General features: G+C 40.5%; 1 protein-coding gene across 17 annotated transcripts in view; it reads right to left on the bottom strand.

Annotated features, from left to right (window-relative positions):
- Positions 1-15,386, bottom strand: part of LTBP1 (latent transforming growth factor beta binding protein 1) — a 458,940-nt gene that overhangs the window by 30,844 nt on the left and 412,710 nt on the right. For all 17 annotated transcript variants that reach the window (XM_044925805.2, XM_025260861.3, XM_044925802.2 and 14 more), the window contains 5 exons: positions 13,326-13,502; positions 12,360-12,446; positions 11,613-11,741; positions 10,810-10,950; positions 9,673-9,843 (listed from right to left, as the gene is read on the bottom strand). In XM_044925805.2, the coding sequence (XP_044781740.2) occupies positions 9,673-9,843; positions 10,810-10,950; positions 11,613-11,741; positions 12,360-12,446; positions 13,326-13,502 (705 nt within the window). The remainder of the gene's footprint in view (positions 1-9,672; positions 9,844-10,809; positions 10,951-11,612; positions 11,742-12,359; positions 12,447-13,325; positions 13,503-15,386) is intronic.

Below are 15,386 nucleotides of genomic sequence, written 5' to 3'. Positions count from 1 at the left end.
TTTGGCCACCTGATGCGAAGAACTGACTTATTGGAAAAGAGTCTGATGCTGGGAAAGATTGAAGGTGGGAAGAGAAGGGGACAACAGGGGATGAGATGGTTGGATGGCATCATGGACTCAACTGATGAGTTTGAGCAAACTCTGGGAGATGCTAAAGGACCAGGGAAGCCTGGAGTGCTGCCGTCCATAAGGTTGCAGAGTCCAAAACGACTGAGCAAACAGGTTAAAACACCAGTGGCGCAGTACACTGTATCAACCAATAGGTGGCGCTCTCTCAACACACTAAGTCTCCCCTCAAAATTTCTTAACTTCTAAATTTTAGATTGGGCGTCTATCAAGACTTTATCAACTCTTTATGTTCAGTTTTCTCACAGTATGTCTAATTATTTTAACAATTTACTTAACAGAAGTCTAATTATTTTAACACGACAACCACAGGCACTGGGATCCCTGAGCCAAGCGCTCAGTTCCAATAATGTGTCTCATTTTCTTTCATTGCAGGTCAATTGGTTTTTATTTCCACAGGATAACAGCAACCTACATATCATGTACATTTTCTCAGAAAATTTAAGTTTATATTTTTAAGAGTAGCAATAAATAAAAACATTAAAGGTTTATTTAGATAAGTGCTAGGCATCATCAACAGTTTAACTCACTGAGAATTACTGACTTGTTTTAATCCATTAATTCATCAAGAATGTATTGTTATCTATGTGCTTGACTCTGATACAGAGTCTAACTTGGCTAAACTCACTGTCTGGCTCTAAAGCTCATATAGATTCTCTCTTAGCACACAGCAGGGTGAGGAGATGGAAAAAAATCTCAGCTTTTTATTTTTCATTATCACTTTTATATTCTAAGTGATACAGTTTATCTGTGATGAGCTGTGAGACCTTGGGGCGGCAGGGGCTGGAGTAACACTAGGAGCACGGATTGTGGTTGAGAACACAGATGCCAACGCTTGGATTTGAATCTGCCGTTTCCTGGTATCTGACCATGGCAGTTAATGCAGTCTGTGCCTCAGTTCCTCTCTCCCCAAAAGGAAGTAATTATATACCTACCTCATAGGATGGCTGGGATAATTAAGTATATTAATTGATCTTAATTGATGATAAGCATCCTGAACATGCCTGGCACTGAGCAATACACGTTAGCTACCATTGTTTTTTATTCAGATGGAGACCCAGAAAAACCAAGCTACATAAAACTCATATTCCAATAAACTCCAGATTTCAGAGTTCATGACTTCCTTCTAGCATGACACTGAAAGCTTACAGAAAGATCAAACGATGGCCACCCTCTGTCGTTCATAACATGGATACAATGGTTGGACTTTCCTGACTTGGTTTTCCAAATAGCTTTTTCTCTTGGAGGCTGGCTGTGAAAGCATGATAAGGAGTCCAGATGTGATGGTCCTCCCAAAGCAGTTTAGCACTTCCCTCCACACTCAAGACAAAAAAAAAATTTTTTTTAAGAACAGGCAGGATTAGAGATTATTGAGAGGGGAAGGAGAAGAATAGGATCCCGGGGCAAGAATAAGAGAAATTCCAGAACTGAGGAAGGGGAGGCTGTCCATACACAACCACTTCAGCAAACTCACCGCAGTGCTGCTCTCAGCCCTCTGAAACCTTTTCCTCAGGCCTGGTGTTTGGCCTCCCAGACTGTAGCTGAGATGTAAAATGGGACCCCAAGCAGCCCCAGAAATGTACTGAATGGTACAACAAGGCAAATCTCACGTCAGGTTACCCTGACACAATCCATCAACCTCCACTCACTCACTCTGCATGTGGTACCAGTCTGCATGTGGTACCAATCCACACGTTGCCATCGAACTTCAGAGAACACTATTTAGGGAGCCACTCCTATCTCCCCCAACTACCAGAATCCTCAGATGCAGTTGCTGCCTTAGCAAGAATTAGTGCCCATGACCTATTGGACCAGAAGTGTGAAAGCCTGTTCTGGAGCCAAGGCTTTACTTTGCACCGCACTTTAATGCTCAAAGCTGATGACAAGCACTGCGATTTATTCCTTAAATTCCTCCAGCACTGTTTCCATCAGCAACTAATTGTTCCCCAAAGCAGTGCTGCACTCCTTGGGAAACTGGAAGGCTCAGTGACAGGCTGGGATTCACCCAGGGCTTTTATTAACGGATAGATAACATGGTTCTTTTTCAACTATCATATATCCCTCAACAGCATCATTTAAAAGGCTCAGTAGCAGAACAAGCAAATCAGTTTTAAAATTCACACATTCTCTGCTTCCTCTTCAAAAAATTAATAACAGCATTAAAGGCAGTTTTAACATAATCAGGTTGAATGCTGTTGGGTGTCTCAAGAACCTTGCTAGTGTGGTCAAGGACCAGTAGCAGCTGCGTTGCCTTGGGACTTAAGAATGTAGACTCCTGGCCACCTCCCCTCCACCTAGAAACTAGAATCTGTCTTTTTTAAAAATAAGATTGTCATGTAGTTGGCATGCCCCTTAATGTGGATGAAGCAGAGGTCTAGAAGGGAAAGTTTTATATGAGGATATTATTTCTGCATTTGTCTATCCTTAATTCATGTCCAGATGCTATTAGGAAGTTGTGTACTTTATAAGAGCCCTGGGTTTCAGTTACATTTGAAAATTCATTTGGCCTGAGTCGCCTAGCAGTAGTAGCAGTAGGTGCTAAAATCTTCTAATGCTTCCTATGTCCTTGCACGCTTCCTAGGTAGCTCAAAAAGTAAAGAATCTGCCTGCAGTGCAGGAGACCTGGGTTCGATTCCTGGGTCAGGAAGATCCCTTGGAGAAGGGCATGGCAACCCACTCCAGTATTCTTGCCTGGAGAATTCCATGGACAGAGGAGTCTGGCAGGCTACAGTCCATGGCGTTGCAGAGTCGGGACCTGACTGCGTGACTAACGCTTTCACTTTTCCCACGTGTCGAGCACTGTGCTAAGTGTTCATGTGTTCACGTATTTCATTCTTACCACAACCCTGTGAGGCGGGTGATATTAGTTTCATGTGAGGAACATGACGCCCAGAGAGACAAAGGAACAGGGCTATGTAGATAGAAAGTTGCCAAGCCAGGATTCACACCCAGGCAACCAGGTTCCAGAGTCCATGTGCTCACCCCTCAGCTCCGGCCCTTCTTGCTTGCCACACTCCAGCAGAAACATGCTCAGTGGGAGATGGCTTGGTGTAGATATGATCAGAACATCAAGTATGAATCAAGGAAATGCCAGCTAACCAAAGGGCCTATGCAAAAATTGCTTAACTTTGCCATGGACTTCTCCCTGGGTTCAGGGTATCCCTAAGTTTTAGTCCGAGGCCCATAATTTCAGGGCTATGTAACAAATACTCCTTCGGCGCTATTTACTTCCTATATGCCAACAGAAACAGAATAGTGGTTTTCAATATGTATTTCTTGGAACCCCAGGGTCCTTCACCAATACCTTGAGAGCCTAACTTGTTGTTCTCCCTACAAGTAGCAGTATTAATGAATTTATACATTGGAAGTTAAAATAATATTTCAACTGACAAAAGGCCATTTTTTTAAAATAAAGGAGTAAAAATCACTGATTTTGAGGATTTGACTAAGTATAGAGATTCTTTTTGGAAAATTTATCATCACTACTATGCATGTTTAAGTTAGGAAGAGTACAGAAGTGATGCTAAACTTTTTTAATTTGGCATGTGGTACCACTATTTCTTCATACCACATACTTTCCTAAAAAAAGTTACACAGTATGTCTTTGTTCACATGATTTGTTGAATTTACATTTAAAATTTGTTTTGTAAAATCTCAGTTAAAAGTTGAAGAAGGACATGGCACCCCACTCCAGTACTCTTGCCTGGAAAATCCCATGGACGGAGGAGCCTGGTAGACTGCAGTCCACGGGGTCACTAAGAGTCGGACACGACTGAGCGACTTCACTTTCACTTTTCACTTTCATGCATTGGAGAAGGAAATGGCAGCCCACTCCAGTGTCTTGCCTGGAGAACCCCAGGGACGGAGGAGCCTGCTGGGCTGCTGTCCATAGGGTCGCACAGAGTTGGACATGACTGAAGCGCCTTAGCGGCAGCAGCACTTAAAAATAACTGATGAGGGACTTATCTAGAGGTCCAGTGGTTCAGAATGTGCCTGCCAATGCAGGGGACAGGAGTTCCATGTCTGGTCTGGAAGACCCCACATGCCTCACAGCAGCTAAGTCTGTCTGCCACAGCAACTGAGCCCAACTCTAGAGAGCCCTTGAGCCACAACCACTGAAGCCCGAGCACCACAACTAGGGAAAACCCACATGCAGCAATGAAAACCCAATGCAGTCAAAAATAAATAACTGTTTAAAAATTGATGTAATATTTTAAAATTCATTTCTAACACCAAAATAACTTGAATAGTCAAATCTAACTTCAACTTAGATTTGCAAAGGCACTAGCTCATCAGATTTACATGCAGCAAATACTTAAATATCACAGGATCAGGACAGGGACAGAATAAAATGAAAATATGTGCAGAACCCTTCATAAAGGAGTTTCCATAACAGCGAGCATCAAGACAGCAAGCATGCCAGAACCCAAATGTTGGGGTTGTAAATAGAATATGCAATAATGTTCCTCCAAATCAGTAAGAAAAGACGCAAAGTCCAATCAAAGAAACGGTCAAATGATATAATAATTCACTAACAAGGAAATAATAAATCATCTACAACAAGGAAAAGATGCTCACATTCCCTAGAAATAAGGGAGACACATATAAGATACCCTTCTTGAGCATATTATAACAATTTTAAAGATGACTAGTCTTTAAAAATTATTAGTGCTAAAATGGTATGATGAAAAAGGCATTTCAAACACTGTCATTGGAGAAAGCATAAATTTCTATTTTGAGAATAAAAAGTAAATTTAAAGTTCACATACTTCTTGACCTAGTATTTTCATTTGTAGGAATTTTCTTATCAGGATACTTCCAAAGCAACATATAAGGTACATACATGAAGGTTCACATCATGTGAACCTTTATACATGAAGATACATACATGAAGATTGGGGCAGGACAAGGGTGGGGGAAGATAGCCCAAATGTCCAGTGCTTGAGGGGATTAAATAAAACATGGTACAGACATATCTTGTCTGTAAATACGCTTTGTTTTACTGCATTTTTTTTTAACAGATTGTAGGTTTGTGGCAACCTTGCATCAAGCAAGTCTATTGGCACCATACTTCCAACAGTATTTGCTCATTTCCTATCCATGTCACATTTTGGAAATTCTCATGTTATTTCAAACATTATTATTTACTATATTTATTAGGGTGATCTTCAATGTTACCATTGTAATTGTTGTAGGCTGCCACAAACCCCACCCATATGAGACAGCAAACTGAACTGAATGTTGAGACAAGGGATTTGGAATATCACGTAAAACTAGTTGAGAAAGCAGCAGGAGGGTTTGACAGGACTGACTTCAATTTTGAAGTAATTTCAACATTAGGTAAAATGCCATTAAACAGCACTACATGCTCAAAGAAATCATTTGTAAAGAGAGAATCAGTTGAGATGGCAAACCTCACTGTTGTATTCTTTTAAGAAATTGCCACAGTCACTCCCATCTCCAGCTGCTGCTGCTGCTGCTGCTAAGTCACTTCAGTCGTGTCCGACTCTGTGCAACCCCATAGATGGCAGCCCACCAGGCTCCCCTGTCCCTGGGATTCTCCAGGCAAGAACACTGGAGTGGGTTGCCATTTCCTTCTCCAATGCATGAAAGTGAAAAGTGAAAGTGAAGTCGCTGAGTCTTGTCTGACTCTTAGCGACCCCATGGACTGTGGCCCACCAGGCTCCTCCGTCCATAGGATTTTCCAGGCAAGAGTACTGGAGTGGGGTGCCATTGCCTTCTCCACCCGTCTCCAGCCAACCAACCCCTAATCAGTCAGCGATCATCAATATCAAGGCAAGACCCTCGACCAGCAAAAAGGTAACTTGCTGAAGGCTTAGATTATGGTTAGCATGCTCTAGCAATACAGTGTTTTTAATTAAGGCACGTACTTTTTTTTTTAGTACACTTAATAGACATAAATACTTTACAATGTAAATTTAAGTTTTATGTGCTCTGGGAAACCAAGAAGTTCAGGTGACTTCTCTTTTGCAATATTCACTTTATCATGGTGGTCTGGAACTGAATCCATAATATCTCCAAGATATGCCTGTACAGATTGCCAACATCCATTGGATCATAGAAAAAGCAAGAGAAATCCAGAAAAACATCTACTTCTGCTTTATTGACAACACCAAAGCCTTTGACTGTGTGGATCACAACAAACTGTGGAAAATTCTTCAAGAGATGGTAATACCAGACCACCTGACCTGCCTCCTGAGAAATCTGTATGCTGGTCAAGAACCAACAGTTAGAACTGGACATGGAACAACAGACTGGTTCCAAACAGGAAAAGGAGTACGTCAAGGCTGTATACTGTCACTCTGCTTATTTAACTTATATGCAGAGTACATCATAACAAATGCCAGGCTGAATGAAGCACAAGCTGGAACCAAGATTGCTGGGAGAAGTATCAATAACCTCAGATACACAGATGACACCACCCTTATTGCAGAAAGTGAAGAGGAACTGAAGAGCCTCTTGATGAAACTGAAAGAGGAGAGTGAAAAAAGTTGGCTTAAAACTCAACATTCAAAAAACTAAGATCATGGCATCTGGTCCCATCACTTCATGGCAAATAGCTGGGGAAACAGTGGAAACAGTGACAGACTTTATTTTCCTAGGCTCCAAAATCACTGCAGATATTGACTGCAGCAATGAAACAAAAGATGCTTGTTCCTTGGAAGAAAAGCTATGACCAACCTAGACAGTGTATTAAAAAGCAGAGACATTACTTTGCCAACAAAGGCCCATCTAGTCAAAACTATGGTTTTTCCAGTAGTCACGTATGGATGTGAGAGTTGGACTATAAGGAAAGCTGAGCGCCAAGGAATTGATGCTTTTGAACTGTGGTGTTGGAGAAGACTCTTGAGAGTCCCTTGGACTGCAAGGAGATCCAACCAGTCCATCCTAAAGGAAATCAGTCCTGAATATTCATTGGAAGAACTGATGCTGAAGCTGGAATTCCAATACTTTGGCCACCTGATGCAAAGAACTGACTCACTGGAAAAGACCCTGGTGCTGGAAAAGATCAAAGGCAGAAGGGGACGACAGAGGATGAGATGGTTGGATGGCATCACCAACTTGATGGACATGTGTTTGAGTAAGCTCTGGGAGTTGGTGATGGACAGGAAAGCCTGGCATGTTTCAGTCCATGGGGTCACAGAGTTGGACATGATTGAGCGACTGAACTGAATTGAACAGATGCCTGTACATGCATAAAACAAAGCCTGCATATCCATTTAAAAGTTACCATCTTTCACTAGTTCTATGACACCCTAGACTGTAAAATACATCCTGATATAATAGACATTAAGGTGTGAAAAAATAGCTTGTAGCCATTAATCAATTTCAGTTATAGGATACCCCCAATTTCAGAGATGCTGAAGAGTAAACCAAAAAAAACAACATGTGCGTAAAATCAATGACACAGCTTTCAGTTTTAAATATTCTCTTAAATATAAATGTATAATAACTAATATAAAACTTAAGCAATAATCGATACATAGAATTAAAGACTTGGATGATGAAAACACCAACTGTTAAGAGTGAACACCTTCAGAGGTACAAGCTATTAGGTATAAAGTAAGTGGTAAGCATATACTGTACAACATGGGGAATATGGCCAATTTTTCACAATAACTATAAATGGAGTATAACTTTTAAAAACTGTGCATCATTATATTGTACACCTGTAACTTCTATGATACACCAACACTGTACTTCAATTTAAGAAAAAGAGTGAACATTTTCAAGGTGGAGAGTCAGTTTTGATGGGGTAGGTGGAAGGGGACATAAACTCTTAATTTTTTAGAAGTATACATATATATATATATATTTTTTTTTTTTAAGTAAGCAATAGAAACACTGCCTAATTAGAAAGGTGTGAGCTATCCAAGCATCATGAGAAGATGACTCAAGTCATATATATTATATTCACCTCCTCAGATTTCATCTTCCTCTCCTTGTGGCATCTGCCAGGAACAGAGGCAACAGGGATGCTAATAATCTGCCACAATGACTCCTGGTTATCCTGCTCCACCAAAATCCTCCCAGTTCTCACAACAACGCAACAAGAGCGATGCCTTCACTTTATAAATGAGCTCCACTGGGTGAAGTTCTTTTTCCCCAGTTTACGCCACTGCCATGGGCAGCTCTGAATTCCAGACCCACATTTTCTGTACCCAGAACCCACCTTCTTTCCATTTCTGGGCTACTAGCATTACCATCTATATCTTTATGTGTTTGTTCTTCCCCCTTTGCTATTCCTTTTCCTTTTATGGCATTTCAAATTACTTTCTTTTTATGCTATCTTGGTTTTAAGTTATTTCCAAGCTAAAAAGCTGATTTATTAAATGATTGGAAAATTACATTCTAACTAACTAAAAATTAGAGCATTTCCTCTTCTAAGCAATTCTTTCCCTCTTTGCCATTCTGAGAATTTGTTCATTATGAACTCCTGCACTTTATACCCACATAGCATTTTTCTGGCTTTAACAACCAATTCTATAGTCAAAGACAAAAATGCTATACTGAAGACTTTCAAGTGCTTTCTTTTAACAGACAATAAGAGGCTGCAGGGGTAAGAAGAGAAATAGGCAATGAGCACAGACCCCAACAGTCACCAAACAGCCCAGCCTGGAGCCCAGAGTTGGTACCTTCAAGCCCTCCTCCCAGATGAAGAGAAGGGAGGAAACTGAGAGCTTCACTGATCCCACTTTTTCCGTTTGACCCCAGTTTAAAACTTGAAGGCCTTTGCCAGTGGCTCAGCAGCAAAGAATGTGCCTGCAATGCAGGAGCCACAGGAGACATGGGTTTGACCCTTGGAGCTGGAAGATGCCCTGGAAGAGGACATAGCAACCCACTCCAGTATTCTTGCCTGGAAAATCCCACGGACAGAGGAGCCTGGCAGGCTACAGTCCATAGGGTTGCAAAGAGTCAGACAAAACTGGAATGACTTGGCACGCACACACTACAATTTGAAAGTCAGGAAGATTTGTTCAAATACATTTCACTTACTTTTATACTGTTTTCCTTCACAGTTCTAACCCTTCTGTGGAGGGGGGAAACCCTTCTCTCCCACAAAGAGGTTGACATAAAAACTTGAGCTTTGACCAATGGAGAGTGTCTAGTCCCTGATACTTTTTGCTCTAAGCAGAAACTATCAGAAGTGAGAAGGACTGTAGGAAAAAAAGAAGTATCAGGAAATATAAATTCTCAAGACCTATGCCACCAACTGCTAAGATGCATTACATTTCTTTGGGTCATTTATCATTCTTTGGACGGAAATAAAATGAGGGTTTCAAAAACTAATGACAATGTCTGGATTGGAGGCAAACCAGGAGTCAAATGTTATGTAATCTGCTCCTGCAATGTGCACGCGCGTGCACACACACGTACGCATGCGTGCGCACACATACCCCTCTGATGAAAGTAAGATATCAGGAGTGAAGTTGAAGATATTTAGGTAAAAGAATTAGCTTCCAAAGGCGGTGAGAAGAACTGGTTTCCAAACACCTCCAGCAGAAGGACTTGGTAAGGGCTCACCTGAATCCTTCATGGGACAGAGCGCGCACTGCATGCCCCAGGCCTCTCCGTACAAACAGCAGCACTCCGTGTACGTCGTCTGCTTGCCGACAAGAGGCCGGCTACACACGTACTCGTCACTCAGATGTTCCCAGCACAGATCCTGGTAGACATCGGTTTCTTCAATTTGTTCTGAAAGGGAAGACCCGGTTCCATGACAACTGCGCTGCTATTCTGATTTCATAGACACTGGGGTAGAAGCCAGCGAGTCTCCAAGTTTCCATCCCGATTTCTACGCGTGACTTCCAAGTACAAGTCTGAAGCCAGCCTGGTCTTTCCATGGATCAAACCTCTGTCATCTCCAACTGGGTGTCATTCCATCAGCTGAAATTCAACCTGCCCATCATGTTCCAATTAAATCCTTCCCTCTGTAGCTTCCACATTATGTAAAACCCTCCACGATCTTGCCTGTACTTCATAATCCTGATGGACTTCTTATTCTTGCAATATCTGATTTTTCACGTTTACTCCTCTGTCAAATCCTACCTTTTTCCTTCTACACAAAATTTTGGGGATTCAGCCTTTTTCATCCATTTCATCTGACAAAGCCCTGAACGAGTGACACTTCATCCTAGGGTTCTTAATTCTAACCTTTCTACTTTTCAATAGATTTCAACCAAAGCAGTCTCCTGAATGTGCTGATACATTGATCAATTAAGTCAATTATTAGGAGCACATCACCTTCAGGGATGAACAGGAACTCCAGAGCCCTCCACTACTGATTAATTCCACCCTCTGTTCTGCCCAGTCTCATCTGTGTCCTCTATTCAGTCAAGCAAACCTAATTATTTTCCCTTCAACTTACATCTTCCTCAGTTGCCTTCGAGGGTTAAATATGATCAACCCCCAGGTATGGAAGAGCTCTGCCATCTGCTCAGTCACTCCTTGTCCTGGTGTCCATTAAATCAGTATGTGCAGGGTGTTAAATCTGCATATTGATGATACGAAACTTATTCTTTCTCTTAGCATCTCATTTTAATTTTTTCAAAATACCCAAGGAATCCGTTTTTCTATTTTCCGACAGCTCACATTTCAGTCAAAAGGAAAACCTTATGACATTTATTTGGACACAGACTTGCTTCTCACATCCAAACATACCATGTGATTCAGTTGGTCGGATACATCTTTTTTCCGAAGCATCCAGGACCATTGGGTGGGTACAGAAGCAGTTATAAGAGCCTTCTGTATTAATGCACTGGCCATCAATGCAACTGTTGGGGTCTTGACACTCGTCTATATCTTCAGAGGGAAAAAAAATGAAAGAAAATCAGCAATCAGTTGCACCTCATACACTTAACCAAACTTAATACACCGCTAAATTTAGTCCAGATTTCAAGGTCTGCCACATTTTAATTAGCTACACATCATCATCCAAAAGAGAACAGCTCTGACTATAAAAATGTTAAGCTGTATTGATTGGAAAAATAACATTGCCCTACAGCTGCTGACATTAAATAAGGAAAGAAAACATTTAAGAACAGGATATACTTAGAAATTTAAGATAAAATGCCTCTTTATGACAGTTTTAAAATTATTTCCTTTTGCTATGTTTTTCTGCATAGTATATATGGTTTTCTGCTTAGGCATTAAAGTCTGGGTCCGTATTTAAAAATGACTTTCAGTGTATGGTATGAGTGATGAAACAGGAGGCTCCCCAGACCAAAAGAACACGTGACCTGAATTATAATTCCACACTGAATATTAACTCTTCAAAATCTATTCAAACAGTAGTTTGAAGGATTTTTATTTTCTTAAATATTGCTCAAGAAAAGGATTCATAAAACATTTACAGATCTTTTCAACATGAGGTTTAGATTCTAATAAACTTTTTATACAAAACATTACTATTTTTTTCCCATCTGTGTTCACAGGACATCACAAAATATCCTCTTAAAACTTACCAAAGCACTGCAATTTGACAGGATCGTAGTACGTCCCTTGCTTACAGTAGCATTCGTAACCAGGCTGAGTGTTCATACAGAAGCCATTTTTGCAGATCTCTTGTCCAAAAAGTAGGCATTCATCTGCATCTATGGGGAGAAAATGGTCATAATATCTGTATCAATGAGATGTTAAAGTGAGTGGTTAATAAGGAAATACTCATATGTGTAGTTTAAATTTCACCAAAGTGAAAAATCTGGAATTTATTTTAGAATTACAGGCTAATAACATGAAATGTATAAAGCACATTGACTTTTATTTTCTTCTTTTCCATTCCTTATCTCTAATCTATGGCCATGAGTAAAAGGTCCTAGAAAAGTAGGATGCTTTATACAAAAGCAAAAATCTTTGCTTTGTTGATAACCATTAAAGGCCAACATAATGATCAAATTTATATTGGTCCTAACGTACAATTTTTAATATTGTCCTGGAATAAAAGAATAAATCTATTAAAGTACAGAATTTTGTATTAAGTACTTTTACATATGTTACCTTATTTTATCCTCATGACAGCCTCGGAAACATCATTTCAGAGGTGGAAACTCAGAATCTTGAGTCAAATCCCACCGTCATACAGTCTTACATGATCTACTTCCCAAGCCACACTTCTACCGAGACTACTGGGGAGAATTCGAACACAAGCCACGCTTCCACTTGAATGTCAGATATGAACACTCATTGCAAATTAGTTTCTGCTTGAAACTGACCTTTATAGTTTTCACCATCAACGCCATAAGAGGATTCTTCCGAGGGGACAAAACCTTTCCCTCTAGGACACATTTCAGTGAATTCAGCTGATTTCAGAAGAGACAAGGAAAAAAAAAAAGGTGGGAAAAAGAAAGAAAAAAAAAAAGGTCCATGATTTTTTTTCCCCCAACAAGTATGTTTTACATTCAGTTTTGCTTTCTCAAATTCAGTAACTTAAAGGCAAACCCTGCCATCTAATTCAGACAAATAAATTCAGTACAATCTCTAAATTACAAAGTAGGTGCAAATAAACCTAATGACTTCATAAGTCATTTTTTTACTTATAATTTTACTTATAACTTTACTTATAATTTTAAAAAAACTTGATAGTTCACGTATGTTATTTATCCATGTTTTACTTACAAGTGCTATGGACTTTTATGACTTATTGCACCATTACTATGGTCTCCAGTATTTTACCTGGAGGAGGGCATGGCAACCCACTCCAGTATTCTTGCCTGGAGAATCCCATGGACAGAGGAGCCTGGTGGGCGACAGTCCATAGGGTCGCAAAGAGTCAGAAAAGACTGAAGCGACCTGAGCACTAGTATTTTAAATTTCTAATATGAATCCATCAAGAAAAATCTTGGCTTAAATATACAAGCTCTAATGAGGAACAACACTGTGTCCGTGTCAGAAAAAAATCATTGCTTTTATATTAAAAATGGAATAAAACTGAATTAAGTTTCTGACAAAATATCATATGGAATGTCACCATAACAGCATATTCTGTGATAAACAGAAGTTCAAGAATTTATATTGAGGCAGGACAGGGTTTGGTTTCTAGCCTCCTAGAAACCCACTGCATTTGACTACAGCAGGCACCAGCACTTTGAGGCTTCAATAGCCCAAATGAGAACATTCCAAGAGCCATGAACAGCACGCAGCAGACACCAGTGTGAACACGGCACTCAGCTGGCTCTTACCAGCGCCCGGGACCGGGCAGGGGAAGACCTCACAGTTGTCTCCCCAGCCGGCGCCGGAGGTGCAGCAGCACTCCTGCTTGGTGACATTGGGGGCCAGCACGTTGTCACACAGACTGGCGTCGTTCAGGTTATAGTAGCATTCTTTCCTTTCTTCTCCGGGTTGATCTACTTCTGAGTCTAAAGAGAACGCAAGCAAGAGTGTTGAGAGAGTACATCAAATCTACCTGTATCGCAATGGAGTCGAAACAGAGTGGGCTGGATGTGCCAACGGCACTTCATTTACGGAAGGCTGCTTTCTATTCTGTGTCAGATTCTTCCACTTCAAGATAAAAATGCACTTGAATACTGAATTTTCATGGATTTCTAACCCACCTCAACGTGTAAATCTGTCAAAATCATTTCCTTTGACGTTAACCAATTACTATATTCATGTGAATTTGGCTGTGAGTACAGTTTCCATATCTGCTTTCTTGCCAAACATAGGGCCATTCTTTACTGAGCTATAACACCTACTTAAATCAATGAACATTTTCCTGACACTGAACCAGAGATGTGAGGCCACTCATAATATTTAACCCTTAGATAGTTATTGAGTTAACCATGCTCCCCCAATCTTTCCTGAACAGTGCAAAGCAGAGGAAGACAACCAGAAAAACACTGCAGTAACCTGAGTCTATAAAATACTCTACTCAAATTGCTGCAACTGTATGACTTTGAATGAAACAGTAAGAGCCAGCTAAGCCTCAGGATAGCATTTCAAGCCCAGGTTCTAGTCCCAGCGCAAGTGTGTCCTAAAGAGTATATATTCCAACAGAGTCCTTTTAACTTTCTGTCTAAAAGACAAGGTGATATGATGGAACACAAAGGATAAAGACCTCCAGTGAATTCCCTTGTGGTCTAGTGGTGAGGACTCTGCAGTTTCATTGATGAGGGCACAGGTTTAATACCTGGTTGGGGAACTAAGGTAAGATTCCAAAAGCTGCACAGTTTGGCAAAAAAAACAAAAACAAAAACAAAAACAACTCCACCTAGTTTCAGACAATACTAATGACTTAATCCCATCAGATTTGAAATCTATGAGCAAGCTTGTGCTTTTAAAAAATGATTTTAAAAATCTATTACTGAGTAAATGCTATAGAGTTCAAATTACTGCCCGATCCAGTTAGAATTTATTAAGTTTTAGTTTTATGCTATGTCAAATAAAAAGCTGCTGTAATCAAGATTGTTGGGAGAAATATCAGTAACCTCAGATATGCAGATGACACCACCCTAATGCAGAAAGTAAAGAGAAACTAAAGAGCCTTTTGATGAAGGTGAAAGAAGACAGTGAAAAAGCTGGCTTAAAACTCAACATTCAAAAAAAATAGAGATCATGGCACCCAGTCCCATCATTTCATGGCAAATTGATGGGGAAAAAATGGAAACAGTGACAGATTTTATTTTGAGGGGCTCCAAATTCACTGCAGATGGTGACTGCAGACATGAAATTAAAACACACTTGCTCCTTAGAAAAAAAGCTGTGACAAACCTAGATAGCATATTAAAAAGCAGAGACATCACTTTGTTGACAAAGGTCTGTCTAGTCAAAGCTATGGCTTTTCCAGTAGTCAAGTACAGATGTGAGAGTTGGGCCATAAAGAAGGCTGAGCCCTGAAGAATTGATGCTTTTGAACTCTGGTGCTGAAGAAGACTCTTGAGAGTCCCTCAGGCAGCAAGATCAAACCAGTCAATCCTAAAGGAAATCAATGCTGAATATTCACTGGAAGGACTGATGCTAAAGCTCCAATACTTTGGCCACCTGATGCGAAGAGCCGACTCATTAGAAAAGACCCTGATGCTGGGAAAGATTGAGAGCAGGAGGAGGAGTGGGCATCAGAGGCTGAGATGGTTGGATGGCATCACCGACTCAAAGGACATGAGTTTGAGCAAACTCCGAGAGATAGTGAAGGACAGGGAAACCTGGTGTGCTACAATTCCTTGGGTCGCAAAGAGTCGGACACGACTGAGCAACTCAACGATAATAATTGCCATCACAATTATTTAGGTTAATACCAATGAAAT

This window comes from Bubalus bubalis, chromosome 12, assembly GCF_019923935.1.
Source record: "Bubalus bubalis isolate 160015118507 breed Murrah chromosome 12, NDDB_SH_1, whole genome shotgun sequence".
Classification (NCBI taxonomy): domain Eukaryota; kingdom Metazoa; phylum Chordata; class Mammalia; order Artiodactyla; family Bovidae; genus Bubalus; species Bubalus bubalis.
The sequence above is the reverse complement of the archived record's forward strand: the minus strand, read 5'-3'. Positions and strand labels throughout refer to the sequence as shown.